The sequence below is a fragment of the Phytophthora sojae genome (assembly GCF_000149755.1).
Source record: "Phytophthora sojae unplaced genomic scaffold PHYSOscaffold_2, whole genome shotgun sequence".
Lineage (NCBI taxonomy): Eukaryota > Oomycota > Peronosporomycetes > Peronosporales > Peronosporaceae > Phytophthora > Phytophthora sojae.
The window spans coordinates 1,299,105-1,323,123 of record NW_009258116.1 but is presented as its reverse complement, the minus strand read 5'-3'; the positions used below and the strand labels follow the sequence as shown (position 1 = coordinate 1,323,123).

At 55.4% G+C, this 24,019-nt stretch overlaps 8 protein-coding genes across 8 annotated transcripts; 6 read left to right on the top strand and 2 right to left on the bottom strand.

Annotated features, from left to right (window-relative positions):
* Positions 1-204: 204 nt before the first annotated feature.
* Positions 205-387, top strand: PHYSODRAFT_483659 (hypothetical protein; the record flags this gene model as incomplete). Its single annotated transcript, XM_009520170.1, has 1 exon — positions 205-387. A coding segment is annotated over one exon (183 nt), but the record flags the coding sequence as incomplete, so codon positions are not given.
* Positions 388-1,485: 1,098 nt separating this feature from the next.
* On the top strand, positions 1,486-6,716 carry PHYSODRAFT_324414 (hypothetical protein; the record flags this gene model as incomplete). The annotated part of the gene is made up of 10 exons (XM_009520169.1): positions 1,486-1,572; positions 1,642-2,210; positions 3,803-3,941; positions 4,344-4,417; positions 4,796-4,906; positions 4,973-5,195; positions 5,257-5,361; positions 5,463-5,505; positions 5,574-6,367; positions 6,462-6,716. The coding sequence occupies 10 exons, from the start codon at positions 1,486-1,488 to the stop codon at positions 6,714-6,716; spliced, it is 2,400 nt and encodes a 799-aa protein (XP_009518464.1).
* A 256-nt stretch (positions 6,717-6,972) lies between these two features.
* PHYSODRAFT_324413 (hypothetical protein) lies at positions 6,973-11,785 on the bottom strand (the record flags this gene model as incomplete). The annotated part of the gene is made up of 6 exons (XM_009520168.1): positions 6,973-8,707; positions 8,775-10,020; positions 10,062-10,404; positions 10,434-11,159; positions 11,241-11,587; positions 11,647-11,785. The coding sequence occupies 6 exons, from the start codon at positions 11,783-11,785 to the stop codon at positions 6,973-6,975; spliced, it is 4,536 nt and encodes a 1,511-aa protein (XP_009518463.1).
* A 998-nt stretch (positions 11,786-12,783) lies between these two features.
* Positions 12,784-13,532, top strand: PHYSODRAFT_556059 (hypothetical protein; the record flags this gene model as incomplete). Its single annotated transcript, XM_009520167.1, has 3 exons — positions 12,784-12,994; positions 13,066-13,133; positions 13,236-13,532. The coding sequence occupies 3 exons, from the start codon at positions 12,784-12,786 to the stop codon at positions 13,371-13,373; spliced, it is 417 nt and encodes a 138-aa protein (XP_009518462.1). The 3' UTR covers positions 13,374-13,532.
* Positions 13,533-13,538: 6 nt separating this feature from the next.
* On the bottom strand, positions 13,539-14,948 carry PHYSODRAFT_353812 (hypothetical protein). The gene has a single exon (XM_009520166.1). It carries the CDS (start codon positions 14,914-14,916, stop codon positions 13,630-13,632), a length of 1,287 nt encoding a protein of 428 aa, XP_009518461.1. The 5' UTR covers positions 14,917-14,948; the 3' UTR covers positions 13,539-13,629.
* Positions 14,949-16,566: 1,618 nt separating this feature from the next.
* Positions 16,567-16,755, top strand: PHYSODRAFT_443729 (hypothetical protein; the record flags this gene model as incomplete). The annotated part of the gene is made up of 1 exon (XM_009520165.1): positions 16,567-16,755. A coding segment is annotated over one exon (189 nt), but the record flags the coding sequence as incomplete, so codon positions are not given.
* Positions 16,756-19,145: 2,390 nt separating this feature from the next.
* PHYSODRAFT_295690 (hypothetical protein) lies at positions 19,146-19,565 on the top strand (the record flags this gene model as incomplete). The annotated part of the gene is made up of 1 exon (XM_009520164.1): positions 19,146-19,565. One exon carries the CDS (start codon positions 19,146-19,148, stop codon positions 19,563-19,565), a length of 420 nt encoding a protein of 139 aa, XP_009518459.1.
* A 1,411-nt stretch (positions 19,566-20,976) lies between these two features.
* Positions 20,977-22,636, top strand: PHYSODRAFT_556052 (hypothetical protein; the record flags this gene model as incomplete). The annotated part of the gene is made up of 1 exon (XM_009520163.1): positions 20,977-22,636. The coding sequence occupies one exon, from the start codon at positions 20,977-20,979 to the stop codon at positions 22,477-22,479; it is 1,503 nt and encodes a 500-aa protein (XP_009518458.1). The 3' UTR covers positions 22,480-22,636.
* Positions 22,637-24,019: the final 1,383 nt, after the last annotated feature.

Sequence of the window (24,019 nt, the reverse complement as noted above, 5' to 3'; positions counted from 1 at the left end):
AGACAAGACATTTGACCCCAAGCATAGTGAACAGAAGATATTTGCCCGAAGAAGTATGAGAGAGAGAGAGAGAGAGAGAGAAGTCGCTGGTAGAAGACAAACAGAGTTCAATTTTCCCTGTACTGTGCAAGTGACTTCGGCCGAGCCTGCCGACGGAAATCCGGAGGACCCACCACCACCTTACCAGATTCATCGATCCCGGTGACCTACAAGATGGCGAGGTCTCTGAAGACCGTACATCAAGTCTGGCAAGAATGGTCTGCCGGAATTCATGGTGGTCCCGCTGTGTGTAACCTCGAAGAAAGCCATGGCTCGACCTGGCGCAGCACACCAGCAGACAAACGGTTTTTTTCTTTCGGAGAAAGAGAATCATCGATCATATCATAACAACAGCTCAAGCGCAATGTATTACTCACGAGCAAGCGGTGTGTGCGCTCGAGGCACACCGAACACAGCACAAGCTTACACTTAATGCACTTAGCGACAGTCTAAAAGGAAAACTATAGATCACATATTGAAGTGCACAATCGGTAATACATCGTTGTATATCATCGCCACAAAAATTTCGGACGTACACTTGCACCCCACCTTGCGTGCCCCTTACTCACCTCAGATCTGCCTTGAGATGGGCAGTCAACTCCTCTTCCAAGGCTACGCTGTCCTCCAGACCATCACCCTCTTCAGCTCTGGCACGGCCGCCGTCATCCTGTTGCTCGTTGCCGCCGCGCAGCCCTCCAGGCCATCACCCCCTTCCGCACTGGCGCGGCCGTCGTCGTTCTGCTGCTTCTGGCGTCTTGCAGGCTGCTGGCGTTCTGTCAAATGGGGTTTGTGGGAATATGTGTTAGCAAAATGTGAATTTGTGTTTTTGTGTATGACGATATGTGACTTTATTTGAAAGCAGTCACTTCAGATAGTTCACTTATCAGACTGACAGGCGAGTGGGGACGAGGTTGGGACGGCGTCTCTCTGAAACTTTCGATAATGAACACCGTCGACCTCTCAATTAGATAGAGTGCCATCAAGTGCCATCAATTATTAGATATTGTGGGTTCTACTCATAATTTCCTCCGGCGGTTTCGCCGGCCAATCGACCGACCCTGATACAGCATATACTATATATGAGGATTTCCGATATTCTGCCGCTAAGTGCGAATCCCGCTAGTCACTTCCTTCCTTCCTTCCTTCCTTCTTCACGATGGCAGGTCAAGCTGCGAGCACCTCCGAAGGTGTTAGTCCTACATCCACGACGGCAACTGCGCGGACGCCACCGGAACGCGTACGGGTGTCGCCATATCCAGAGCGCGTTCGTACACCAGTGCGAAACACTGTGTACGAGCCTACCTCTATCGTCTGGAAGTGAACCTATCGTGAAAACGACCATCACGCAACGGGACTCTTCTGGGGACACGCGTGACAACTTTGTGGCTAGTGGTTCTTCTTTTCAGGCTGTATTGAAGGAACTATGGGATCCAATTCAGCCCTCGCATGAAAGGAAGAGCTGTCAAGACGGACGGCGTTTGGTCAACCCAGCCCCCTTCCGTGGACCACTGGGCTAAAATGATGCAGTCCAAGGTGAAGCGTCACGTTGTCGACACGGCAAGGTCAGAGCAATCCTGGAATACATGGCGTCATTGTTTACAGGGCGAGCTCATCAAGCTGTTCGTCTACAAGTATGGTACTGCGATAGCCAAGGCCGAAGATCGCGAGAACTTCATGAATGCCTGCATTCGGCCACTCAGCACCGATCGAGCAGGTGCAGTAGCTGAGGCGTCTCTGCGCGAGGTTGTAGAACGGCTAGATGATCGATGGGACGACAGCTTCGATGGCGAAGCTGTAATTTGGCGCATGTGGGCTAACGAAGTCACACGCAACCTCGACCGCTCTACCTGGGATGCTGCCATTGCCTCACCACCTCCACAACGCATTTTGAACCTCCTGAGAGCAAGCAACACGCGCATGGAGGAACATCTCGCTGGAATGCGACGATCAGCCCACACGGCGCTCGACTGTGTGAATTCAGCTTTGGCCAACTACGCAGTGCTTCGGCAGGACCTAAGGGCGTTCAGCCTTCGCTTGGACAGTCATGAAGCGGGGCTTGCAGCACGAAAAGCTGCAATTGAAGCGTCAATACGTGACATGGAGCTGCCTGATCAAAACGACATCGCCAACCCAACGGAGCACATGGAGAACCTTCGCGACTTCGAGCACGAGTAAGGGAGGTCGCGTGCAATGACGCAACAACGCATTGATGTATATTAATTAGGTAAACGATCAAGCACGAGTAATATACTTTTTTCTGCTTTCTAGTCTCGCGTCTGGTAGTCCAACATGTCAAACTGTCTTCGAGTGCGTGTACATCGTAGTGCATCTCAGGAGGAGGGCGTCGCCCGGATGATAGCGGTCCAACAGGGTTAAAGACACCCTGCTTTAACCAGCCACAGTGCTCGAACACCCTTGTCATGTCAAAGTTCTCAAAGTGGCGAAATGTTTCGACAATGAACGGCATTAAATCCCGGTTGCTTGACTCAACATAATACCGCTGAAGCGCTTTCTTCGCGTACCCAAAGAGAAACTCAATGGGATTGACGAAGGGGCAGTAGGCAGGAAGGAATATTGGCACGATCCCGATGCTTCTGAGGTAGTGCACGATCTCGGGGTGCCTGTGAATACTAGCCCCATCTAAAAGCCACACTGAATTTGACGCCGGATACGGGCGAACTCGTGCTCTTTTCGAATAAGCGAAATCTTGACAGCACCGCACAAACTGCAACCTGTCAAAGGTCCCTACTGTATCGTAGTAGTCAAGGATACCGTCCACGCCGATAAAAGCCAGCAACGAAACTCTTGGCTTTCTCTGGAACTCACCACGGACCACCACTTTTTGTCCTCGAACGGCATATCCTCGCTTGCGCAGCATTCCCCTGTTGTCGAAGGACACTTCGTCCAAGAACACGACGTTTCGATGGCTCCAGTCAATGTGACTGAGCTCCTCAACGAAACGAAATATATCCTGCTCTTTGATCTGAACTGCACGGCGCTCTATGACTTTCCACGTCAATCCGAACTCGTGGATGATCCTCCATACCGATGACTTAGAAATATTGAGTCGGTAGACTCTCTTGAATTCATCTTGGGCCTCGTCAAGATACGCTAGGGGTCTCGACTCATAAAAATCACGCAGCCATTGCCGCTGCTCTGCAGTAAACTTCCTGTCCGATTTTTTCGAAGCTCGCTCGTAAGTCCCCGTCTCCTCATAGCGATGGATCCAATTGCCAATTGTCTTGGGTGTCTTGTTGTAGAAGCGAGCCAGGTCCTGCTTCGAGTGACCTAGATGATAGTAGCCGTACAGACAATGGAAAACAGTGTTTGGATGCGCATGCTGTCTGGTTGCAGCTTCTTCCATGTTGAACCTTTCCCAAACTCAACTCACTCTTCCAGTTCTATGATCTTCACCAGCGCCAACACGAGTGTCACCGTAACACCAAGTTCACGGACTCGAACTAACTCCGCTCCACAGCACCCGAGGTTTGGCAACTCCAAGCACTCCAGCACTAACGAGAGTCTCGCCGACGCCAAGTGCTCAAGTACGAACGAGAGTATCACCAGCAGCACCACGTACCACTGGTCCTTCAACAATCCGAGCTGCACTGATACGTCCAGCTGCAACAAGACACGCCAACTCCACCGGCAACACCAGCAGCACTGACGCGAGCTCACCACCAGCAACACGGCACCACTAGCTGTTAGACCTCACTGACGTCACTAGCCTCGTCAACCGCTAGTGCTTCACCAACGACAAGAGACCTGTCGACCCCAGGAGCAGCAAGGACCCCACTAGCCCCGCCAGTTCCAAAAGCAACGAGAGTCACACGAGCGGCACCAGCTCCAACAGCAGCGAGAGTCACACGAGCCACCAGCAGCGAGTATCGAGCTGGCTCCAGGTAATCCACCGGCAGCGAGAACTTCAGCGTCCCCAAGCACACAGACAATAACGAGAGCTCAGCGCGGTCTACAACACAAAAATACCGTATTAAAACTTAACGCTTAACTGCACAACGACGATGGGGCCGCGTACGGAACCTGCTCGCGTGCGTATACAGCGAAGAAGCTACGCGAGTGCAAGTTGCCTTTGCTCTGCTCGCCAACGATAGGTCACAAATTGAGTCAATATAAGCCAATAAGATGTGTCTGGCGATTCCTTGCCGATTCGACGAATCGCCCTCGTCTGGTAATTTTAGCCGGAATTCACAATAGTGCCACCATTTGGCAAATGTCAACATCATTTGTCTAGACTTATCAAATAGTGTCATCATCTGGCAAAAACCCTCCACTCGGCGTCGCAGAGATTCACGGTCGTGGGCCGCAACTTGCTCAGCAGTGCAGACGCCGAGGCGCTCGGCGAGGGCGCGGAGCTCCGGTTCGGCTACTGTTGAAATGAACAGTTTACACAGAGTAGGTAGCTCACTACAATGTATTACTCTTTTGGTTATCCTCTATTCCTATGCCTACTACTCTAGATCCGTGCTCGGTACCTGGAGGCAAAAGAGGAAGTGAGCTCGTCTTCGGACTGCGTCCTCGACTCCTTACTCCTCGGCCTCGTGTCGTCATCGCACTATGTATGGTTGGCAGGCAGCTCTCTGCCTGCACTATCCAGACCACAGCTGGCGATCTGAACTTCTCTCGTACTTGCTAAAACAATAATAATATGTTTGAGAGGGTTTGCTTTCAGTTGCAAAATAACTCGACTGGCAGAAGGGCGAGCGGGGCGCGCTCGGCGCGCCTCTTCATTCAACAGATACCATCAGAGCCTGCGCCCCACGCAGAACCGCCTCGTGGTCAACTTGGACCTGGCGGCCACCGCCTTCGTGAAGGACATGAGTGTCATGGACTACCTGGGCGAGACGCTGTGACTGCGCGATACACCCGCGACCCTGAACCAGCGTCAACGCTCGGACTTCAGCAAGGCGATCAGAGGCGTGAAGGTCAATGTCCCACACCGCCCCGGGGTGAAACGCAGCTACCGCGTCAACGGTTTGTCGAAGGACAGTGCGGAGAACACCTTCTTCGAGGACGACGAGGGTCAGCGCATGCCCATTGTGCAGTATTTCCAGAGGGCGTACAACATCCATCTGAGCTACCCGGAGCTGCCGTGTCTGCATGTGGGTGCCCCGCAGAAGAACTATCTGCCTCTGGAGGTCTGCCACATTCAGGCTGGACAGAAGTCACCGACAGGCAGGTGGCTAAAATGAGCGCAAGCGGCCGGAAGAGCGCAAGCACGCGGTCGAGCAGAAGCTCTACGAAGCTGGATTCGACACTGACCCGACCTTGCGAGCGTTTGGGCTGGAGGTGGACCCTAACATGGTCGAGACCACGGCACGCCAGTTGCCGCCGCCTACGATCGAGTACGGCGCCGGCGCGCGCGCATGACTCCGGCTGATGGCGTGTGGAACATGCGCTACAAGAAGTTCAACGCGCCGACGCAGCTCCAGTCGTGGGCGATCTTCAGTATGTGCCAGCCGAACCGCTGCGCTCTGGCCAACATCCAGAGTTTCTTCGGCGTTGTTATGGATCAGATGAACAAGCTTGGCATGAGCTGTCCGAGGACGCCGCCCCCGGTTCTGTTGAAGCGGAGCCGACGGGACGCAGCATGTTCCAAGAGGCCGTGACAGCGGCAATGGAGACGTTCAATTCGAAACCAGAGATCGTGTGGATGATTAACCCCACGTCTGATACCCGTGCGTACAAGGAGCTCAAGCTCATGTCGGACACGGAGGCGGGGCTGGGCATTGTCTCGCAGTGCATGCTGGCCAAGCACATCCTGTCGAAGCCCAATGCCAAGTGCAACCTGCAGTATATCGCCAACATGCTCATGAAGGTCAACACGAAGCTGGGAGGCAAGAACGGGGTCATCCGCGATCCACCGCCGCAGGTATCTCCACCTTCGCACACTATCATCTTTGGGGCGGACGTCACGCACCCCAGTCCGATGGACAAGACTCGGCCGTCTATTGCTGCGGTCACAGCCTCCATGGACAACAACTTCATCCACCACGCGTCTGCGATTCGTGCGCAAGGCCACCGCGTCGAACAGATTATGAACCTCAAGGAGATGACGATGGAGCTGATGAAGCGGTTCTACCGGTCGACGGGCGGTAAGCCCGACCGCATTGTGTTCTACCGCGACGGGGTGAGCGAAGGCCAGTTCCTCATGGTGCTGAATCACGAAGTGACGGGCATTCGTGAGGCCTGTCGAGCGTTGGAGAAGGACTACACGCCATCAATCACGTTCATCGTCGTCCAGAAGCGCCACAGCACGCGCCTGTTTCCTAGCGACAGCAACGAAGCGGATCGCAGCGGTAACGTCAAGGTGGGAACCCATTGAGAACGAATTCTATCTGGTGAGCCACGCCGGACTGCAGGGCACCAGTCGCCCGACGCACTAACACGTGCTGCTGGATGAGATTGGCTTCTCGGCGGACGACCTGCAGAGGCTCACCTACCAGCTGTGCTACACGTTCGCCCGGTGCACGCGCTCGGTGTCGATGGTGCCGTCCGCGTACTACTCGCATTTGGTGGCCTTCCGCGCTCGCTTGTTCCTGGTCGACGGAAGCGACACTGCTTCGATTGCCTCCGGTTTCAGTGACACTACCCCGGAGACGGATACGCGCATGTATGATGTGCACCAGGCCATGAAGGGCGTGATGTACTTCGTGTAAGGCGCTATTATATCGGGATCCTGACGCCAAGTGTGAGATGGTGCAAGTGTGCAAGTGAATCGCTATTTATTAGCTGCTACCAGTGGTGAAGTGTGGTGGCAGTCGAGTGCATGGCATCAAGGAAAAGAAGTCGGCGAAGTATTGGAAGTGCTTGAGGTAGCCATCCATATGAAAAATAGTTGCATTTATCTCCAGAGTGGCCGTCATTGAAGTTGAATGAACGATGATCAATGTCATGACTTTTGTTCTCATCCAGCTACACGCTACGGCGCTCCCACTGATCCGGTAAGGCTCCATCTCCGAGCTGTCCAATTGCGCGTAGCTTGACGAACCCCGCGAACATTTGCCGAAACACCTTCCGCGTCTCGTTGACCATCGTCTCCTGCGACCTCACCTCGTCCACCAAGTGCAGAGATCCGTCGCGATGGATGCTGATGCTAGCACGTCTTCGCCCACCGTTCGGCACCGCAGTAGGTGCCACGTTTTGTTCCTGTAGTTTTGTATCAAAAATCTGCGTGAGTTTCTGAAGCCTTTCGAGGAACAGCGCGTGGACGGCTTCAAGCTGCGCCACATCCTGACTCGATACGACGTTCGACGACGAGGACGAGCTCAAATACAGCACGGTACTGCCTCCCTCAGCCTCGCTATTCGCAGGCCAACGTGACAGCGCCTTAGCCTGGATATCATTGTTCTTGCCAACCTGACGCAGATCATTCAGAAGCCGCTGACAAGGCTCCTCGTAGTCGTTCCACGTACTAACCAGGAACTCGTAGCTCAGCAGCGGACTGGCTTTGACTTCAAAGGGGGTTGGCGCCGCATGTTCCAGAATTTGAAGCTCGCTCAAAGTCTCCTTCGTGACGAGGGGGAAACAGGCAGCGGCGATGCGGTCGCTCATGGGGTCAGGCTTGGACGCTGGGGTATCGTTTTCATGGCTTGGGGTCTTCTCGGTGATGTATAACCGCCGCAGAATGACGCACAGGTCCTCCGACGTGAAGGTGATGTTCACCTTCTGCAAGATACTCGACAGCATCTCCAGCTGCAAGAGCTTTTCGAAGTGAAGTAGGTCGTTCTCAGCTTCACAACAAGCCACACGAATCTCGTTCAGACGGTGAAGGACGTAGCGCCTCCACTCCTGAAGAATGAACACCAGGAACGAATTAGCCTCCATTCCTGACGGAGGCTCGGAATTGTTAGTACTTGCAGCCGCAAGCAAGCGGATTCTCAGTCGCATTTTCTGGTCCGAGCTCAGCTTCGCGAACGCCGTCTGTAGAATGGTCTCCACCACGACGATAGGCACGAAGTCGACTCCACTAACCACTGATGAAGCAACGGGAGCTGGATCATTGGACGTATTATCACTTGATACCGTCTTTCGTGCTGGATTGATGAGGCGGAAGTCGTGCAGTCCGGAGCGGAAAATGGCGTGGAGGAAGGCCAACGCCTCATTTTGCCCCAGCAGTCGGTCTTCAGGGCACGAGTTGCTCATGCAGCAGAGGTAACTGAAGAGCGACGCTAGCGGATCTGACCGCACGAACGACCGGCAATTGTAAAATACGTCGTGGATCATGCGCTCCGACTCGCAGCGCGAACCGAAATTCTCCAGGAAAAAGTCGTAGATGAACTCTACGAAAAGGGGCTTTGGTGTGGGGCCGACCCCGCCATTGAGCGCGCTTGAGACAGTCAATTGGAGTAGTGACGATCGCCCCGCGTGGAAAGCGTCACTGATACTGCTCAGCTCGCCCAATACCGCGATCATGCGCGGGGACTGCATCGACAAGCGCAATATCATGGAGATCAGCAGGCGCAACCAGATCAAAGGTCGCTCAGCCCTCTGATGTCTGTAGTTGAGGACGCCACTGCCATAGCGTCGGTGCATCAGCGACCGCATCACTAACGGAGCTCCATGATCTTGTAGCAAACGCTTGCGGAACTTCATTTGTACCCGCTTAACACTGAGCTTCTGTCGTACTGCATCGATCGGCAGCTCCGCGCTAGAGAAAACCAAGGTAAACGTTAGTACTTCATCAATGGAGCAATACAAACTCTAGAGTTGCGTACGATAATTTTTCACGATGGCGAGCGAAGTCGAGTAGTCCATGCAGAGCCTTCTCGATACAGAATAAGTCGTTGGAGCTGAATAGAGAGCCCGTAGTTTCGCGTCGTATTAACTTCGCCGCGCCGAGATTATCGATGAGTCGTTGGAACAGCGTTAGCAGTCGAACTCCATCGCTGAATCCTCCTTCCACCAAGGACGACGAGATCTCATACGCTAGCGAATCCGTCATCCTGCGGGTCCACAGTGGCAATTCCTCGATCGTGGAGTCGATTTCGTTCCCTAAAATTGTGAAGAATTTGTGAACGATCGATGCAGCTCTGGAGCTTGGGTTCATGATCGCGGGCGATCTGGAGAATGGGTGACCAAATAGTCGGGACACGACGGAGCTGGGAGGTTCGAGCCTCATACAAGTCGAGAAGAACTGCCACGTCTCGGCGGCGTCCATGAAGGAATCGAAGTTGACCGTGCCGTTCCCCCGTGTGTAGGCATTTCGGAAGAGCGTGGCGACCATGAACGATGGGATCTCGTCGTTCAAAGTGTGCACCATCACTCGGAACTGCTCCATGTCCATGGAGGCGTAGTTGATCCCCAGCATCGCTGACAGCGACATCTCCGCCGCAGACTCAGAAGCCGACGCTGCCGCTGACGTCGTCGCCGTTTGAAACATCAGGCGGATGGCTGCACGTCGGTGCGCCTGCTCTTCCTTGTACTCGTGCATCATGAGCTCGACCCAGAGATTCGCGTCCACAAACTGCGACGGTAGTTCTTCCTCTGGCTCATCGTTGAGTTTGCCGCGTCGGTTTAGTGCGGGCCGCTTCTTGGAGTGTGGCACATCCGGCTCAACGTCCCAGCTCTTCGTCTTGGGCTCGAGGTAAACCTCCGGTCGTTCATCTTCAGGAACGTTAGAGACCACGTACTCTAAAATCTTCTTGTCGAGCGCTTCCCGCTCTGTCTCGGTTGCTTTGGAGAGGATCACACTCGTAGCGAGTGAGGCGTGATACGGCGATATCCAGATAGTTTTAGGAACTCGACGCGTAGCAGATAACCCCCCGGTTTTTGTAGATTTTTCAGGGAAGAGAAGAGCGTACTCCTGAGCGAATATTTCGTACGACACCTTGTCGCGTAGTGGGCCCCAGTTCAAGCGCCCACCGAGTAAAACGTCGAGCACCCGGTAGCAATGAAGCATGAAGACCTGTTCATCTTCACCGAATTTCTCGTCCAGAAGCGATAAAAACAGTTTTGCCTCCCCTGTTGAACCAGCGATCTCACTCCATAGTACAGACACCAACGGTCCTCATCGGCCTGCATTAGTCGTTGCTCCGCTGCGTTTGGATCGCTCATATCGTCCATGACTGCACTTTCGTCAAGCGAATCAACTTCTGCGACTTTTTTCTCGTCTTTCAAGGGCTTCCAGGGTGAAAACCACGCGTTTACAAACTCCGGCATGCGAATTCGGAGCGGGAATAACCCAGCGGTGCGCTTACATATGGAGTCATCGATCTGCTTGGCGAACATAATTGATCTCATGCAGCTGAAGGTCCACGAGATGTCGCGCTGAGGTCGTCGACCGCCTAGATTCGGCAGCATAATTCTGAAGTACAGGCACTGGATGCGTCTCTTCTTGGTGGGGAGCTTGAATCCATCCGCCTCGTTGGATTTACCCTGTCCAACGCCTTGTCTCCTTTTGCCAGCCCTCCATTCGCAGACATCGTACGCAGCTCTTCCTTACAGCGAACACAGACTGCAGTGGAGGAGATAGATCCCCGTCTTCTGTCGTTACTTGGGCCATTTGCCTCTCGGGGCTCGTCCTCCTCCTCGTTCTCTTCTTCTTCCTGTCTGCGCAGTTCCTCCTCTCGAGTTTCTTTCAGTTCTTGGGCTGCAATGAGGTTGCTCTGCTCCTCCATAAGCGACGCGATGATACTGTCCTTGGTCTTCAGCAGCTCGTTCAACCCCGCAATTTCGTCTTTGAGCGCGTTCTGGTCTTGAATCAGCTCGTCGATTCGGCCTAAAAGCTGCTGCTTCTCCTGAACCAGCGGACGCAGTTGCTCCATTTCCTCGCGGCACTGCTCGTGCTTGTGTTCGAGCCTCATGTAGTTCTCACGAAGCTCAACGGCCTTGACTTTCTCCGTGTCATCACGCATTTGTCGGAAAATCGCGTTCAGCGCCCTCATCGTGTCGCCCATCTTCGCCAATTGCTCCTTCGAGTCGGTCACTCGCTGCTCCATCTCACTCTTTTCAGCTTCAAAGCGAGTATTCAGCTTATCAATCTCCTCTTCGTACTGCTCCTTCATACTTTGTGCGTCTTCCTTGTGTAGCTGATGAGTACGCTGCATTTCTTCCGTTAGTAGCTCCAACTCGTCCTTCTCCTCCTTGAGCTCCTGCCACTGCTACTTGAAAAGATTCTCCAACCGAAAGAAAGCCTTGGCGTACAGGATTCGAGCCTTACGGAGGACCAACCCCTGCTCGACAAACGACACCGTGAGCATGGATTCGAGCTCGCCCATGACCACGTCCGACCACTTCTGGTCGAACAGCAACCTCGTCAGTAATTTATGATCATCTGAACTATTTTCCCTCGCTGCAGCTGATCCGTATTGCTGCACGATTCGAGCGTGGATGGCCATGAAATCCTGGTCGAGCATCGAGAGCTTCTCTTCGCAGACGATCTCCCAGTGCTTCTTCCTGCTCGCGAAGTGAATGGCCGTGTCGAAGCAGCGATCCAAGTCGAGCACATCCACTCGACGCGACGGCCGCTCGACCCCGTGATGCTGCTCTGGTTGGTGGAGCTCGCCCCCTTGCTCCTCTTGGACCTCTCCTCGGAGCCAGGGAGGAACAGCCACGTCTTGTTCTTGTTCTACGTGGCGTGGAAGCAACTCGCAGCCATCTTCTCGATCGAGTAAAAGTGCGACGACCCGTTCTCTTCGTCCTCCGACTGCTGGTTCCTGGACGTCCGATGGAACTTGCCTGTTCCAGGGGGTAGAACTCCAGTGGATTTGGATGCACCTAACTCCATCCGAGGCAATAACCGCTGTTTGGGCTTTGTTTGGTTTCGAGATAACTCCATAGTTGACACTTGGTTAGCGAAACTTGACGCGTGGAAGAGTGAACTTTTGTGAAAAGGCTGAGGTTTTCTGGTCCAGGAGGAACTTCCGCACGTCGAATTCGCTCTCGGGCGCAGGCTCAAGTCGCCGATCTGACAGCGTTCTCGGTGCCTCTGGGACTGTCGCGTCCAGATTAAGGGTCGTGCCTCCCAAAGTGGTAAATGGCGACGCCAATTGCGACCTGTTTGGCTTGCGAGCGCTGCGAGGGTCTTGCATCTCGTCTAAAGTACTCACTCACTCACTCGTGCCAGCGGAGGTGAAGTGGTTTAACCGAGTGACAAAGAGGCGCTGTGCTCGAAACAACAATGCAAAACCGCTGAGCAAAGGTAAAACACTGGTGAAACAACTTTGAGCCAAAGTGCCGATTTAGCGCCGTTGGAACAGGAATGCCGCCGTCCCTAACAGGCTGTCTGTTGGCACTAGCTACGTGGCTATTATAGCTAGCAGGCGATGAGAGTATACGGGTTTTGCGGACTGGCCTGTCAAGCAGGTAAGTAGGAAGTTTGCGTGGCTCGACATCACTGAAAGCCTCGCGGTTCATGCGTAGAATCTCTTCGCACACGCTGCCCTTGCAAGCGGCGCTGTCGACATCAAGGGATATACATTTGAGTGCCACACACCAATATCGCGTGGTCCACTCCATATTCATGTTTCCTTGCCTCAACACTACTGTATTGAGCCAATAGACGATCCAGCACCTTCTCGGACGAAGATGGTCGCGAACGCGGCGCAGCAGGGTGACGACGTGCGTGTAGCGGAGGACACGGAGCCCACGAGCAAGTACAGTACTTCACCGCGCGCAGGCGGGCGCTGCTGCGTGCGCTACGGCCGCACGCGCGTGCTGTGCTCGCTGTCCAAAGACTACGGCTACTTCCCGAGCACGTGCCACGTCGGGCCGCACTGGGCCTGCATGCTGGTCACGTACTGCCTGGCGATTGGGCCCGCCTTCTTCTTCTTCGCACACGACATGCTGGCGGGGCTGAAGGTGGCGCTGCTCGTGTCCATCTGCCTCACCACCGTCTCCTTCACGATGGTGGCGTGCAGCGACCCGGGCGTTGTCTTCCAGGACCTGGAGGTGTCGACACAGCTGCAGGGAGACATCGAGAGAGGCATCGTCTGCGGTAAGAAACAGCGCGTTGATTAGTGGCGGTGGGGGCTGCAGTGGTCTAACGGTGTGTCGGACTGTGTGCAGCACAATGCGAGCTGCGACGGCCGCAGAACGCGTCCCATTGCTCTGACTGCGGCGTCTGCGTGAGGGGGGTATGTGCTTGGCGGCCTGGTTACCGAATGTTATTGAGGTGTGATGTACTGACGCGACTGTTGTGTCTGCTGGGGGGGGGGGGTCTGTGCTTGGTGCTCTAGCTGGATCACCATTGTCCGTGGACGGGCAAGTGCGTGGGCAAGCGCACGATCAAGTGGTTCTACGTGTTCCTCACCTTCATCTCGCTGCACTGCATGCTCATTGGCGCGGTCTGCCTCGTCACGTTCGTGGCTCGATAAATTCAAGTTATGCCTGTCGTCCCCGGATGGGCGGAAAGTGGTGAGCTGTACTCATGAGAGCATACATAACCAGGTTGCAACATTATCAGGTGTGGAGCCCTACCTGTAGTTGCTGAACACGATGCCCGACGCGGAATACAATGCTGTACATGTACAATGATTTCACTGTTGTCCAACTCTACGTGTATTTGTTGCTCGCGCTAGCGAAACAAAATGTTAAAAAAGTAAGGAGGGTGACTACTTGAGACGGACTGCTCTACAGCTCGTCCTTCTCGGCCTTGTCCTCCTTGGCCTCCTCCTTGGTCTCCTCCGCCTCTTCGGCGGCCTCCTCCTCCTTGGACTCCTCCTTCTCCTCGGCGTCCTCATCCTCGTCGGCGTCCTCCTTCTCCTCGGCCTCCTTGGCCTTGGCCTCGGCCTCCTTCTTGGCCTTCTCCTCGTCCTGGATCTGCTTCTTCTTGGCGGCCATGGCCTCCGTCTTGGCGAGCACGGCCTCCTCGTGGGCCTTGAACTCGTCCTCGCTGTCCGTGACCAGGATGTCGTCGAACAGAGTGCCGCTCTTGACCTGCCAAAGCTCGAAGCCGATGGCGCCCACGTTCTTGGCGACGTTGTACATGGCGTCGTCCTCGAAGTAGTCCGGGTTGTCGATGAGCGGGTGCTCCCACTCGCCCTTGTAGTCCGGGTTGTCGATCATCTTGGGCTTCCACTCGCCCTTGTACTCGGGGTTCTCGATCATGGCGGGCTCCCACTCGCCGTCGTCCTCGTCGTCCCAGTCCTCGGGCTTCTCCGCCTCCGGGTCGGGGATGGTCTTGGGGATGTCGTCGTAGCCCTCGGGTTTCTTGTCCTCCGGGTCCGGGATCTGCTTGGCGTCCACCCAGTCCTTGGGCTTGGACTGGTTGGGGTCCTTGATCTGCTTCTCGGGCTGGAAGGGCCAGTTCTTGGCGAGCTCGCCCTCCTTGATGCTCTTGCCGTCGATCTTGACCTCGTACGTGTTGTCCTGCTTGAGCACGAACGAGTACAGGTGCGCGTCCATGTCCGACTCGGCGCGGATCGTGTCCTTGTGGTCCATGTTGACGGCGTCCTCGCCGGGGCGCGCGTAGTTGAGGATGGCGTGCGTCTTCTTGTTGCTGCCGCAGATGTCGGGGCCGAACATGACGGCGTAGGGCGACTCGCCGCCGAAGTTGGCCTGGTCCACGTCCGCGGGCAGCAGCTTGATGTACGCGCCGCCGCAGTCCAGCTTCTGCTCGTGCTGCACCAGATACGACAGGTACAGGTCCTTGCCCTTGTTGTTCAGCGGCTTGTCAAACTTGGCCGACAGCGCGTAGAAGCGCGCGTCCTCGCTCGTCTTGATGGCCTTGTCGCCCTCCTCCGTGAAGTGCTGGCCCGAGACCTGCTCGAACTTGCCCACCTCAGCGGCGGGCTTCCAGGTGGAGGCCACCCAGCGGCCCTCCCAGTTGGCGTCGTCGAACGTCTCGCGGAAGATCGTCTCGGCCTGGGCCACAGTCGCGGCCACAGCGGCCAGCGCCACCACCAGCTTGGTCAGCATCTTGAGGGTAGAATGTGGAAGGGGGAGTGTTGGTCGGGAGGAGAGGCTCTTGCTTGAAGCAGCGCAAATTTTCGAATGACCGCCAGGATTGCCTTCAACCGGGGTCGGATCGCCACGTGGAGGTCGGCGCTCCTTAAGTACTCCTTAAGTACGTATCTGACGTACGAGCCACGTGGACGTCGGACAGTGGGGTCTGGGAATAACGTCTGTTCGTGTAATGTGCATTGCGACAGGTGGCAGAGGCAGTGACTGAGGTTCGGTATGTGGCACGATTGCAAAATTATAGCGTTTAGAAGGTTTTACGCTGCATATCTTAACCGACACTGTACTAGGTGTGCCACACAGCGTTTACACAAAGGCAACTTGCACACGTCGGGCAGAACGGAAGCTGCGCCACCGCAATGCCCGCACCCCACTGAAATGACAGTGCAGTTGATATGTGGAGTCGTTGGTCCACCCTGGGGCTCCAAGGTGGGGGTGCTGGAGGTGTGTGCATATATAATATCTACAAGTGGATTCGACAGTCGCTGCGACGCGGTACTGTAATGCGGCCGGCACTCCATCCTTGAACCAAGGTGACACGGATTCTCCAAGTCGCACGTGTCCGAGCGAGCCCGAAGCCCTTGGGTGGCGTAGCTGGGAAAAGTCGAGAGGCCGTGTATTGATTGGGCCGCAAGTGCTGGTGCGTCGTGGCTCCATAACTCCGCCCAGCCATAGCTTTCGTCTGCTGCTCGCGGCCGACCTCCGGAACTATCCGTTTGTCGGACTTCTTCGTCGAGGTGTACGGAAGACCTTCTGGCTAACGCTCCGCTGGGCTCACCGCATGGTCGTAAGACGACGTAAGCGCAACATCGCGATGCCACGGAGATTGGCAAAGAACGAATTCCGGCGCGGATTCTAGAATTCTGAAGCAGCAGGAACTGGCCGCCGTCCGACCCCAGCGCAGATCCGTGCTTGTTCGCTTTGATAACCGCTTCGAGCTAGGGCTTACTGTAGCTGGAGCTACTACTGTAGCCGCCATGTAGTGGTGCGTGTATTCTACCATACCATGACGGTGCCGACAGCGGCCTACACCTGCCGACACAATCTATCATTGGTTAAAAGCCTGAATTTGTTTGATTGACCCTCCTGCCGACGTATAATGTTGGCAGGGCTGTCGAGATATGTTATCCACCTATAGTGAAGTTAAGTAATTAGGTGATTATACACATATTTTGCACGGTGCCGACACTTTACTTAAAGTTTGTATAGCATGAATTTGACTGCTTTACGCGTTTTGTAGTGGCGCTTCCGCTAGCTTCTCAAACTCAACCGAGTTTCCGTTGCGATGCCCTTTCATGAACTTACCACAACAGAATTCTGCCCGAATAAGGAACGGGTGTACAACTAATAGCCTCACATATTTAATATTATTTTCCAGTCGATGTGGCGATAGGGGGATGTGCAAGGTACTGCAAGGTACTGAGGTACTAAGGTGAAAAATCTAGTGCCAATCATCAGCTCTCCACCCTCGTTTGAAAAATGGCGCGCATTGAGCGATCTTACTAGACTTCAAACTACATGAACCGTAGTGGTAGACTCGCACTTTTGCTTTTGCACCTCGCCCCACAAGCCCCACTCCACCCAAGAAGTCCACACCGTTCAAGCGTCTCCGCCTCACTTAAAATGATGCAGGCTCTAGACCGGCTTGGTGAAGGGCTCGATAATCCCTACGAGGTCGACCAGTTGACAGCGCTGTTGTGGTGCGAGGATGTCTGGTCAAAGGTTAGTGCTTCGACCATACGCCACTGTTGGAATCATTCCGGACTCGTAGGTAAAGGTGCTCTTCAGTTCATTTTGAAATAACTAAATCAGTACATTGGAAAAGTATACTCAACTTAACATCAATTTATATATTCTGCGTCTTTATATATATCAGGCGTTCCTTACTCGGGCAGATTACTGTGCTAAGTACTAGTACTACATGTTAGCAGAACGGCAAGGCATGCGATAAGTAGTATTTGCTAGTTTCTTATCGTGGAGATGTACATGTAGGAGGAGGTGACGCAATGGAACACTTGGATAAATTGATACTTAATTAGTATTAACGGTTTAACTCCAGCTAGGAGGACATCGGGGCAGGTCCCAGCAACATGCCACCCAGCCAACCGTACACAACGCACCCACACGCAGTGGCAGCTCTGCATGACCAGCTGCGCCGCCACGAGACGCACCAGCTCCTCGCACGCTTCCTTGTGTCCTCGCTGCAGGCCACCCGCTCTTCAACCCGCAAACCGCGCCTTCGTCCCCGCCGCACTCACCCTCTACCGCACTCACCCTCTACCGCACTCACCCTTGTCCACGGACGCCAGCAGGCTCGACGACTCGAGTACGCCAAGCGCTCGTGCCCTCTCGTTCCTTCAGCTCCGCCGCACCCTCCTTCTCCTTACCATACGCGGCAGCCGCTCCGTCGTGCCCCCTCTCCTCCACGGCTGCCTCAGCGGTGACCGCCACGCTCCTTGACGCATTGCACGACCTCCTCCTCCACTGCCGCTCGCTCTGCCTCCCCTCTTCGACTCCTGCTCGACCTCCCTCCTTTCTGCAGCGTCATCGCGGCCTGCCTCACTCTCTCCACCACCTCCTACTCCTCCCCCTCCTCGGCCACCACCACCACCACTGCCGCCGCCAACGACGACGCCCGTCCGTCCGTCGTGCCCTTGGAGTCTCTACTGTCCTTCGTACTCTTGAGCTCCTCGCCTTCCCCCGCGCTCTTGGTGCCCCCCCCCGGTGCCTGCTGCCCCTCGCCCTTGTGTCCTGGGTGCCCTGCCCCTCCTCGCTCTCGACTGGCTCCGAGGGCACAGGCTGAGCACGCCGACGTGCCGGGCTTGCCACGAACCGTCTTGGGGGACCTGCTCACGCCTGTGCACGCCCGCGTGACACGCATGCGAAGCCTGGAGGGGAGGGCATTGCGCTCAGGAGCGCCGCCATTATGACCTCCACCACGAAATGAAAATGAGAGAAGGGTTCAAAATAGCCGTTTTACACTGCCATCGGCCTTTGAGGTGCGTAGTATTCGTACGGAATATCACTGCCGGTTCAGTAGCAGCTCATTCTCAGCCACTGCGGACCCGATATACACCGACTGTACTGACGTGTTGCGCATTGTGCCGTTGTTGTTACTGTTGTTGTTGTGCAGAGCGGTCTGTGCAGTTTTCACCGCCGGCCACGATCAAACTCTATACTAATGCCAGCGAGCTAGCCTTGGTCTACCCAGCGTCAAATGGTGCGTGGCCGTTGCTCCAAGCTCCACGCTGCCCTCATGGCCCTATCACTCTGCGTAGCAGCAGCGTCGCTCGGCGTGTGGCGGTACCAGCTCCGCCTGAAGCACGTAGTCAACCACAGTCACAACCTGCAGCGAGATTTCGCGTGCGCCTCATCAAGCCTACGCTGGCAGCTGACGCGTGCTACGCGGGGCTGTACGTGTGCCAAGAGGTGTCCAACCCGGAGCAGACAAACTTTGGCACATGTACAGGCGGCGTTTTTAAGAGGTCGACCGTGAGGGCGGTCTTTCGTCTCAAAGACGCGGAAGCTGTCGTTCAAGAAGTTAGACCACGTGCACGATCAGAACAAGCAGAACCCGATTCCAATTCTTTCAGTAGCAGTAGTAAGCCTCGGATATGAAGCTAGCAATCATACACCTACCCCTAACGTTGATGATTGGATAAAATACCATCTATCGCCCTTCTCATTCGATAATAATCGGTCATCGCCATTTGATTGGACCATGGCCACCATACAGTGGCTAAGTATAAAATCATATGTGTCGGCACCGTCACGATATCTATCCATAGTTTCCTGTTAGGAAGCGGAAAGATATACACTCGATGCGCCAAGACGCTTGCTGCCATGGCTTCAAACAAACTTTAACCGCTAGGACTGTGAGCTTTGTTTGTACAGAGTGTATGTCGTTGAAGTTGAAAGAGTGACGATGAGGATCGCTATTCACACCGTTAGCTCAGACTTCGTGATGGTTTCCTAACTCCAGAGTGGGTTCGTTACCTGCCTGTGGGAAAGTTGCAGTTTTCAATTATCGCGTGAGAGTACGCATCCGTTTCGAGTTGTACGTGGGTACGGATGGGTGGCGCTCTTAGAAACGCACACAGCGCTAGCCCAACGACCCGGAGGAGTTCACACTGAGGGTATTCTCCAACTTCCTCATTTGTCGATCGACTTCCCATTCGAATCGACTGATGAGACTTGCAGTCGCGGTCCTGGTCGCCATTATCGCGGCGGTGTTCGTATCAGCAGACGTCCCGACTTCCAGACACGAGTCTCCCAACGATTCGGATGACCACGACAAACTCCGCCGCCACCAAACGAACACGCAGCCTTCGGTCGATGACAACTGCTACAATAACGTTGGGCAAATCGTTCCCTTGGTTATCGGAATGCGCTACAGCTCTGGTGCCTACAAGACGTACAGCAGAATCACCAAGGCAGCATGCCGCGAGCTTTGCTTCAACGATATGAGCTGCAATGCTCTTAACTTCCAATCCACAGGCACCAAAACGACTTGCGAGCTCATCGACCAGGTCAATTTTTGGGATACAAGCTCAGACTGGGCAGACAAAGGTTGGGGGTCAATTTGGATTAAAACGGATCAAAAGTAACCCAAGTACACGTACTAGTAACGCTGGAGAACTTCTGCTCCACATAGAAGCATCCAGTGTTTGAATACAGCAGATTCCAATTGATTAAAATTAAGATCATGAACACAGGGGTGATGAAGATGTGATAAGCGCTTTGCCACGCGCATACCTAGCGGTGTCATTTGTTTGATCTGCCGTATTCTGATGCCCACTCCGTACATTTCACTTATTTATTATTTAACAAGATGGAATATCCACCGACCCGGCAGCTTACGCGTCGATCAATCGAAGGCACCCTGGTAGGCCTCCTTGAACGCCGATCACAACTCGGCGAGCATCCAGCCGCCGCCGTTGCTGGTGATAGTGTACACGCCCTGCAGCCTGCCTAACGCCCAATTGACGGGAGATTTCGCCCATTCCCATGTAGTTTTTCGTTGCTGCCCAAGGCCTAGCTGATAATATACACTGTCGGGCGCGGCGACGGCGGAGAAGCGCCCGATTGGTTTGCCATTTCGATTCGTCGACTACAGGCGATCAAAAGTAGATGATAGTGTTAATCGGTACACACTGAGTGAACTCGGAGGTGATGTTCATCACCTCTAACTTCTCAGATAAGTCATTACTGATGATCAGTCCGCGCTGCCGCAAGCTACCGGATCTACTCTTTCGACTCTGTGTTTGCCTTTGCCACAATTCTGGAGGTTGAGCGTGCTGCAGGACAGAGCCAAGAGGTGAGTACCTTTACCAGACCACCATGCGGGTGCTGGTATTGACTACTTCGATGCATTTGGCGCTGAGTTTCTCCTCCGTCAGCGAGCTCCGGAAACGGCGCCGATGATGGACGAGGCATCTGCAAGTTGAAGTTGTACCTCCGAAACCTAATTATCCAGCCTTACAGGCAATGTGGTCCACCTCAACTCAGATCCAGACAAAGCTTGTGTGCGGCACACCACGCATGTGACGCGCGACGACTTCGCCGATAAACACGCGCCGAGGATGGAGCAGCCATCCAAGCAGCGCGGCTTCAACTTCGCCGCCGACACCGCCACCTTCCGCCTGCAATTCTCCCTGCCCATCGTGCAGGAACGCCTACATGCGCAGCCCGCGTATTTATCCTGTGCACGCTCTGGTTGTGTGCTCCACGCCAAGTTCCTGTCTGCATCCTATCAGCGCGTCGACGCACGTCGCGTTTCGTCGCCAAAGCGTTGGTACTTTCACCCACCAAATCCGGAGGTCTTTGATCGCCATCTCCGTCGCTAAGTGTCTAAAAGCACCACCGTCTGTCATTTCCGCGCCCAGCCTTATCCAACAATCCGCATAAGTACGAGGCAAACTGCCGGTAAATCGACGCGCTGCTTGGAGCTCCACACAAAAGGGCATTCCCGCTTCCGCCGGCTCCCCCGCACCCAGCACCACACAGATCCCCTTGACAATGCTGCGCAACCTGGCCTCGATCTCGCGCCGCTCCGTGGCCCTGCGCTCGTCCGCGTCGCCCCTGTCGGCGCGCGCCTTCTCGTCGGCCTCGTCGGACTACGACGTCGTGGTCATTGGCGGCGGCCCGGGCGGCTACGTGGCCGCCATCAAGGCCGCGCAGCTGGGCCTCAAGACGGCCTGCATTGAGTCGCGCGGCAAGCTGGGCGGCACCTGCCTGAACGTGGGCTGCATCCCGTCCAAGGCGCTGCTGCACTCGACGCACCTGCTGCACACGGCGCAGCACGACTTCAAGAGCTACGGCATCGACGCGCCCGAGGTCAAGGCCAACTTCCCGCAGATGATGAAGGCCAAGGAGAAGGCCGTCAAGACGCTGACGGGCGGCATCGAGAGCCTCTTCAAGAAGAACAAGGTGACGTACATCAAGGGCTTCGGCAAGGTCTCGGCCCAGGGCGAGGTCTCGGTCGCGCTCAACGACAACAAGGGCAACGAGACGGTGAAGGCCAAGAACATCATCATCGCCACGGGCTCGGAGGTCACCCCCCTGCCGCCTGTGCCCGTGGACAACGAGGCCGGCAAGATCATTGACTCCACCGGCGCCCTGTCGCTCAAGCGCGTGCCCGAGCACCTCGTGGTCGTCGGCGCCGGCGTCATCGGTCTGGAGCTCGGCTCCGTGTACAAGCGCCTCGGCTCCAAGGTGACGGTCGTCGAGTTCCAGGACGCCGCCTGCCCCGGCATGGACAAGGAGTCCGTCAAGGAGTTCACCAAGCTGCTCAAGAAGCAGGGTCTCGAGTTCCAGTTCGGCACCAAGGTCACGGCCTCGGAGGTCAACGGCGACGTCGTCAAGCTCACCACTGAGCCCTCCAAGGGCGGCGACGCCTCCACCATCGAGTGCGACACCGTGCTGGTCGCCACTGGCCGTCGCGCCTTCACGGCTGGCCTGGGCCTGGAGCAGATGGGCATCCAGACTGACAAGCTCGGCCGCATCGAGGTCGACGACGCCTTCCGCACGCAGGTGCCCGGCATCTTCGCCATCGGTGACGTGATCAAGGGCGCCATGCTGGCCCACAAGGCCGAGGAGGAGGGTGTTGCCTGCGTGGAGAACATCGCCGGCAAGCACGGCCACGTCAACTACGGCGCCATCCCCGGCGTCATCTACACGTTCCCGGAGTTCGCCTCCGTGGGCAAGACCGAGGAGGAGCTCAAGGCCGAGGGCATTGAGTACAACGTGGGCAAGTTCCCCATGATGGCCAACAGCCGCGCCCGCACGGTGGCTGAGTCCGACGGCCTGGTGAAGGTGCTCGCCGACAAGAAGACGGACAAGCTGCTGGGCGTGCACATCATCGCCAGCAACGCCGGCGAGATGATCGCCGAGGGCGTGATCGGCATTGAGTACGGCGCTGCCAGCGAGGACCTGGCGCGCACGTGCCACGCCCACCCGACGCTGAGCGAGGCGTTCAAGGAGGCCTGCTTTGCCGCCTTCGACAAGCCGATCAACTTCTAAGCTGTCGGGTCGGTGGAGACTGCCTTGTAGATCAAGTGAGATGCAGCGGAGCGGGCATTAGGATAGTGCAGACCAAGTAGCACGCGCCCAGTATGCGTGTGGCAGAGTGCTTATCGCGTATTCAATGGTTATATACGTGGCTCTTTACTGCTTCTTCATCACTGTAGCTCCTTGCTGTCTGCTGCATTAGATCACTTTTGGTCAGTTCGCATTGATGTTGTTCTCCAACCTTCGTCTGCCACCCAACCCGAGGTCGTTTCCCAAAAATTGACTTGGTCGACGAGCTCGCAGGTCGTTTTGGTGTCTGTGGATCGGAAGTTGATAGCGTTGCAGTTGCCATCATTGAAACAGAGTTCGCAGCATGCCGGCTGGGTGATACCGTCGTGAATCGAGTATGTAGCGCATTCCGTTTTCCAAAGAGATGACTCGCCCAACGTTATCGTAACAATTGTCGTCGACTGGAGGCTGCGTAGTCACCGGAGGGGGCGTGGTCGAAGAGGGTTTCGTTGTAGCTGCGGGGCACGGAGTTGAAGTTTTCCTTGTATTCGTAGCCGGAGGGCGCACGATCGCCTTCAGTGAAGCTGTCGCCGGGGTTTTACTTGTGCGGCGTAGCGTGCCGTGGGTTCTTTCAGCAGAATGCAGGAGGACGCGAGACTCCGACAGTGGATTGGCAGCGTCACCGTCTCCAGACACGAGTTGCGCTGCAATGAAGACAACGGCCAGAGCAGATTTTATCGGGTTCATCAGTTGATTCGAAGAGAGGGAGCGTCGATGTAGCTGCAAAAGAGCACGTTAGAGAATGAGAGCACGGAGCGGTCTCTAAGTAGCGCTTCATGATGCGTTTCGAATGGCGACAGCAAGCTAGGGCTAACACAATGCTTTAGATTTTCTCGAAACGGGTGTGGGCTTATCTGTACGTATTTTCATTGCAAACATCACATGAGCAAACTTCGACCCACGGAACGCCTGCAAGAGTGCCAACGACATGACCGTTCGAAGTCTCAGTCGATAATTCAAAGAGTTTGGGGCTGTACAGCATCCGAAACGGCACCGCTGTCATGCAGTCGCGATACCCTCCACCCACCGCTCGAACACTGTGCATTGAAATTGCGACGACTGAGCACCAGCGCGCAGAAATACCGGGGGTATGCGGTCTTGCTTGTAAATCCGTTGCTCCGGTGTCAACGCTCTGCGAGCAGCCAGCTACACGTACGAGCTCGTCCGCATAATACGGTGCGATTACGCTCGCAGCGTGCGCTCTGTCCAGCGTCCTGTAATACCGCCATAAGCAGTTCGCCTCGGCGCTGGTAGCAAGCCTCACTCCAACACTTCCGCGCAGCACCACCTCAGGACTTGGCGCTCGCATCAATAAACACACTAAACCCAACACGTACAGCTCACATACGTACGCAGGTCTCCGGAGTGCGATGCCAGCCACGCCGTCTGTTGTTGACTCCTTGCGTCAACTGACCCCTCGACGTAGAAACTGGCCCATTTACCGTCAACACAGCGCCCCGCGCAGCTCCCGGCGTCAACTGAT

Bases quoted from the DNA above. Each gene is read 5' to 3' on its own strand.
- PHYSODRAFT_353812 (XM_009520166.1), bottom strand. From the start codon at position 14,916: ATGCTGACCAAGCTGGTGGTGGCGCTGGCCGCTGTGGCCGCGACTGTG.